This window comes from Amborella trichopoda, chromosome 8 (genome assembly GCF_054954075.1).
Source record: "Amborella trichopoda isolate Santa Cruz 75 chromosome 8, AtrichopodaSantaCruz75HAP2 v2.0, whole genome shotgun sequence".
In the NCBI taxonomy this organism is placed as follows: domain Eukaryota; kingdom Viridiplantae; phylum Streptophyta; class Magnoliopsida; order Amborellales; family Amborellaceae; genus Amborella; species Amborella trichopoda.
Window position 1 is genome coordinate 2,940,768 of NC_142343.1, and position 6,738 is coordinate 2,947,505.

At 35.7% G+C, this 6,738-nt stretch overlaps 1 protein-coding gene across 1 annotated transcript; it reads right to left on the minus strand.

The window, feature by feature from the left end:
- Positions 1-250: 250 nt before the first annotated feature.
- LOC18437781 (putative L-type lectin-domain containing receptor kinase V.1) lies at positions 251-1,840 on the minus strand. The gene has a single exon (XM_006847980.4). It carries the CDS (start codon positions 1,771-1,773, stop codon positions 430-432), a length of 1,344 nt encoding a protein of 447 aa, XP_006848043.2. The 5' UTR covers positions 1,774-1,840; the 3' UTR covers positions 251-429.
- Between the last annotated feature and the right edge of the window lie 4,898 nt (positions 1,841-6,738).

Below are 6,738 nucleotides of genomic sequence, written 5' to 3' on the forward strand. Positions count from 1 at the left end.
GTGAAGATAACATCCAAATTCCGACTCCAACCCAAGCTTCTGCCAAATATTACAGAACAGATATTGTTGCAATCCTTAACATAAATAGCACTTTCAGTTTCTATCGATTGGTTAGATTGGGGCATCACAAATTTGTAGGTTTCCATCCATTAATGTAAACAAGGTTTTGGTTAAGGCAAAATTATAGTGAGCGTTTCCATGTTAACCAATGCTGCAAAATGCAAAGCAACAACTGTAGTTAGGCTCTATCTTAGCAAGTGCACATATCAGCTCACAATCTAAAACAGAAGATTCAAATTACAAGGAAAGTAACTCTGCACCATATATTTTACATCAGAGAGTGTGGACTTCTTAAACTTAACAAACAAAAGAAATCGTGTGATTTTCCTAGAATACACAAAGAAGAAAAAAGAAAAAGTCTTCCAGGGTCTAAGCCATACCCTTACATGAACAACCCTTCTGTCTTGCCTTTTGGATCTTCTCATATCCCAAATCGACAGGCTTCTTCCCACCATAATCTGCAACAGATGACTTATACCTACTCATGAATAAATTCCAAACTACAAACACGGAAAGTGCAGCTATGGCTCCAATGCCTATACCCCAAATAAGTGCAACCATTGTTCTGCAAATTACATTTATTCTCCCTCCAAAACTTCCATTTTTCACTTCCAATGTCCTTGGATCAACTGGCATAGAATGCTGGTTCTTCCAGTTGTACCCACCATCAAAGCTCCATGAGTAAATGACACTGGTTTGAGTCGAGTTCCCATTTGAACCAGTGATACCCACAAATAATTCTTTGCCCCAAATTCTTGAGAGGTCTTTGTGGATCGAAATCAAGGGTTTTAATGGCCAAGAAGCAATGGAATTACTGATTCTAACTTCAAGAGTTTGGGAAATAGAATGGTAGTGGATCCATGAATGTAATGTGGTGTCATTGTTCAAAACCAGGCCAATGCTTGAAGTATCTGCAGCTTTAATGGAAACTAGGGTGTTGGGGTCGAACCCAACTTGATTCCCATCGAAAGAGGTTGAGTTTGAGTTCATGGAAGTGTCAAATTCTATAGCAAACATGTTGGGGAATTTGCAGGAAGGATCTAAACCAGAAGAAAACCTAAAATGCAGGCACTTGATGGGTTCTGAAAGGTACTTTCTTGGAAGAAAGACAAGAGCAAGCCTTTCTCCATTACCGGGAGAAATGGAGAAAGTAAAATATGAAGAGAATGAAAAGTGAGCTCTGAGTTTTGATACAGAGACTCTAATGGGGTGCTTGAATACAACTGATCCTGCACTTAAAGGCCAAGGCTCATTGAGCTTTACAAAGGAATTAGAATTAACGTTTCTTCCATCCGCAGTGATCTTTGCATCACCCAAAAGCAAGATACCAGAATTAGGGCTAGGGTTTTGCACAGGATGTTCGCCACCCATTACAGTCGTTTCAGAGCTAGGATTAGGGTTTTCTGTTGTTGAGGAAACACCGTCGACGCGGGCATCACCGGAAACCGTGAGCTTGGAATCAGGGTTAGGGTTTCGAGTGAAAATATGGAACGAGAAAGATGTAAGCTCGGTAGTGGACTTTCCAAAGTTTTCAGACATAGAGTTGGGTTTTCTCTCAGACAAATCGCCATTGATGAGCTGAGCTGAGCTTGAGGAGTTGGTAGCAGAGCTAGGGTTAGGGTTAGGGTTAGGGTTTGGTAGTGAGAGAATGAGAAGAGGAAAGTGAAGCAAAGTTAAGCTGAAGAGTGCGTACCTTGAAACTGGGAAGCCCATCTGGATTATGCACTCTCTCTCTCTCTCTCTCTTTCTTACTTGCACTAAATAATTTTAAGCTCAGGTCAGGTCATAGTGTGCTACTTTTCTCTCTCTATATGCATACCCTTACGTCCGAGTATGTTTCTTTCTCTCTCTACCATGTATTCTCTCTCTTCTTCTTTCTTTTTTCGGTGTGGTTTGGTTTTTAGAAGGATGCAACCTTAAACAATCCAAATAAGGTGCACCTTTCAATCTTATGTTATGTAATTTTGGTGTAGTTTTTTTTTCAGGATTATCAGAAAATTTATTTTTATATTTAATTAAAAAATTTTAAACTCCAAAAATAATTAAAAATCAAATAGATTTATAAACATATGAAAATCTTAAAAAAAAATGATCTAGATAATGTGTTGCAAAATGTATTATTTATAGAACTCAATTTTTTTTTTTTTTTTCTTATTCATATATCTAGTTGTCGAGATGATCAATTAGAGGGTTTTTCAACATTAAAATATTTTTTTTATTATTGGTTTTTTAGGTGCATATGTTGTTCTACATTGTTATAAACTTTTTTTTTAAAATAATGAAAAGTAACAAAAAAAACAGAGAGAATAAAAGAGAAAATAAATAATCGAAAAGAGTACAACCATAAGAGTGAGGAACACAACTAGAAAGCTATACAAAAAAAAAATAGTTATTTGGAAAAAGAAAGCGCCGGCGAAGAAGACCACATGATATGAACCTCTTAATGGCCACAGAAAAGGTGGGGACGGCCCCTTCTCTCTCTCTCTCTCTATTTTGCATCATAATCTTTCATTTCTCCCCCATCCATGCTCAAATTTTAGGTAAATTACTTTCTTTCCCTTCCATTGCCTCTCTCTCCAATTCTCGCTCAGTTCTTTAGTTTGGCATGATACTCGATTCCACTTATGGATCCCGTTTCTACGAGTCCATGTAAAATTGAGGCGCTCCTTAAAATTTTATTTTTGATATCGATTTTTAGACTTAATTTTTAAGGTTATGTAATCTCTAATATGAATAAAAAAAAAAATTAAAAATTAAAAATAATTATTCTATTAAAAAATATTTGAACCGTTAGTTTCAATTATTTTTAAATGGACCACTTGTTCTTTGTATTGATTTTTAAAATGAATGCTTTATAAGTTTATATCGTTGGACCACGTAAGTAAAAATGCGGTCCAGCAAGCATGAAACAACTTTCCTTAATTTATTGCTCTCTCATATCGTCCGTCTTGTACTTATGCACTCTCTCTCTCTATTAGCATGATACTCTCATTTATTGCCTTCTCGTATAGTCTGTCTTGTATAGTTGTACTTATGCCCTCTCTCCCTTACCATGATACTCTCATTTATTGCTTTCTTGTATTTATGCGCTCTCTCCTTAATGCTCAAGTATGGACTATGCTCTCCCTCTCTCATTGATGCTCGTGATAGTTAGGTATAGCTAAATGAATAAATTAAAAGGTCGTTATACTTTGCACATGGTTAGTATTTTTTTTTTTTTGACAATTATGGTTGGTATATCTCTTCTCTTTGATTTACTTTTTTTTTTTTTTTTTTTGACGACAGTATGAAATATTATTAGATGAAATGGACAAGTACTATATGCATTAAATGCTTACAAATGAGATAAAGAAATCAAAAGGACCTCCTTCTTTACCGGATCATCCGCAGTGGCATTAGACTCACGATAAACAATGTTGGAAACTCACAATACCTTCCATTGAAAGCTTCAAAATCTGGAACCACACAGATCTAATGTGCCACAATGGTCTAGAATATCTATTGCACCAATTGATCAAATTCGCGGAGTCACCTTCTACAATTAAAGAATTTTCCACCCTCTTATCCTGCCAGATAATTAATCATTAAAGAAGTGAAGCTAATTCAGCATGATTGGCAGTAGCTATGCCACAACGCCCAACATAATAAAAAAAAAATGCACCCCATCATCTCGACATACACCCCTAATCCAAGCTTTATTTGGATTTCCCAACGATGAACCATCAAATTTTAGTTTTAAGCATCATGCATTTGGCAGCACCCACACACATCTTAGTCTTACTTTAATAAATCTTAAAGTAACCAAATGAGCCAAATTATGATGAACATCCATTCTAGAAACCCCCATCCTTCCTTTGTAATAGTAAAAAAAAAAATACCGTGTTGCCTATAAAACATGGGATTTAATCCAATTGCAAGCTAACAATAACAAAATGGATTGTCACTATTTACTTTTGAAAAAAGTTTATATAAGGTTGCAACATTAAAATGTAGAATTAAAGGTGCACCTAAAAAATCCATCATAAAATGTTGTTTGGATGTTAGAAAACCCTCTAATTGATCATATGGATATCTAGATGTATGAATATGAAAGAAAAAAAAGATTTTGAGTCTGCCGAATAGTATATCTTGCAACAAATTATCTGGACTGTCCATTTTCAAGATTTTTATATGTTTATAGATCTACTTGATTTAAAGTATTTTTAGAGTTTAAAATGTTATAACTAGGGATGAAAATAGATTCTTAAGCCGGCCTAAGAATTTTTTACCTCAAAAATATATTTATGATGAAATTTAGAAGTGCGTCTTAATTGAATTGTTTAAAGTTGCAACCTTATGCAAACCACACCTTATACTTTTTGTACAAGAAAATCACCATCATTATTGTGGTTTAAATTTCAAAATAGGTGGTTGTAAGAACATATTGAATATGCACAAAGTTACAAAAAATATTTATCGGACTTCATGACTCAACCCAAGCCATCCAATTTAACATCTAATGAGTGAAAATAATTGTGACCTTTAATAATAAAGATAAAAAAGAGATACAACGAGATTATTTACTTTTATTACGAGGTCCACATCACTTTTGTCCTTTGGATTTCAAATCAAGTCATTTATGAGCTTGTTATTGATTAGACTTAAAGTTCCAAAAAGAATTTCTCGAACTTCATGACACATCCCAAACCATCCAATTCCATATCTAATAGCTATGAGTAATTATATCCTCCTTATAAAAAAGATAAATAATCTCTAGTATACAATCCCGATAAGATAAATAGTCTCTTTGTAGATAATCTTATAACATAAAAGGTACCATATTCTATGCTTAACAACCCCAATAGAAAATGCTATGTTCACTGCTAGAGCAGGTGTACTCTAGAACATATTGTTAATTCACTTCCTGAGCAAAAGATCTAATGTTTTCAATCTCAACTTTTGGGAACCACTTCATAAATGCCAAATGAATGTTTTTGAAAAAGCATGGATTTGAATTCTTAGTTTTGGACATATAGATCCGACTGTCCAAAAATTGAATGATGTTATTTTTTCGGACGCACAACGAAATTATCTTTTGAGTTGGATGCTAGGTTAAGGAGGTTACATCATCAAATTTTAGGGTCCTGAAAATATTATTGTATATAATTTTACTAGAGAGAAGAATACACATTATTCTCCAACATAACATATAATCTTGGAAAAATTACTAAAAAATCCCCCAAAATGAGCTTCTTAGACCTTCTACCTCACCTTAACATTTATTTACTATTCTTTTTAAAAAGTCGACTTTCCTTACTAAAACCAACCCAAAAAAGAAGAGGTAAAGATAATTTTACCCCCGTTTTGACCTTTACCCATTACCCCTCTCATTAAATCATTTACTCTGTTTTCCTCACGAACCCTAGTTTTTACCCATTCCTCTATTTTCCTCACTCAGACGGCTTATTCCTCAGAGCTCACAGCCTCTTCCTTATGCTCACGACTTTCTCCTTCACCACCACAGCTTCTTCCTTCACCACCACGGCTTCTTCCTTATGGTTTTTTCTATTTTCCTCGTCTTCTTCCTCACCTTTTCTTCCCACCGGATTTCCCTCTTCCTTACAGTTTTCACTCTCCACGAATTTCTTCCTCTCTCCATTGGCTTCCTCATATCAATCGAAGCTCTCTGTAGGCCCCACTCACTCACTTCTCCGATAAAATACCCATTTTTATCTCCCTCTCTCTCTAAAATCAAATCTCTCCATCGAAGGTGTCACTCTCTTAGAGAGAGAAAGAAGGTTGTTTGGTCAAAGAAAACCAGTATTTATAGCAAACAAAAAATGAAGGGACAAACCAAGAACTTGGAGCATTTTTGGGGGATCTTGCATTTTTTGAACGCACTCCAGATATTACAGTCCCACATTTATGAAACACGCTCCGGCAAAACTAAAACTCACTCTGGCATTTTCTGAAAGCACTCTGGAGATTAGTTCACTATAAAAAAGCAGTCCGACACTTGTAAAAAGCACTCCGACGAAATTAAAAATCACTCCGACGTTTATTGAATCTACTCCGAAGAATGTTCACTGTTAAATAAGCACTCTGGCATCTATAAATTGCACTCCGGCATTTGCTGAAAGCACTCCAGAGATTAGTTCACTATAAAAAAGCAGTTCGGCATCTGTAAAAAGCGCATCGACAAAACTAAAGGCACTCCGGCTTTTCTTGAATCCACTCCGGAGATTGATTCATTGCTAATAGCTAGTCCGGAATCTAAAACATGTGCACCGGCAAAACTAAGAAGCACTCCGACGTTTTCTGAATGCACTCCGGAGAACGTTCACTGTTAATAAGCACTCTGGCATATGTAAAATGCACTCTAAAAAAATTAGAAATCACTCCGACAGTTCTTGCAAAACACTCCGGTGATTATTCACTGTTAATACGCAGTCTGACATATGTAAAATGCACTCCAGCATATTTAGAAACCACTCCGGCATTTCATGAGCTCGCTACGGCGAATTGTTTACTGTATAATAGCACACTCGGGCACTTGTGAAGAGAACTACGGAGAATACTTCACTATTAAATAGGCAGTCTGGCATCTGTAAATGCACTCCTGCATATTTGGAAAGCACTCTGGCAATTGATGAACTTGCTCTGGTGAATAGTTGACTAAAATTGACACTCCGGCACATG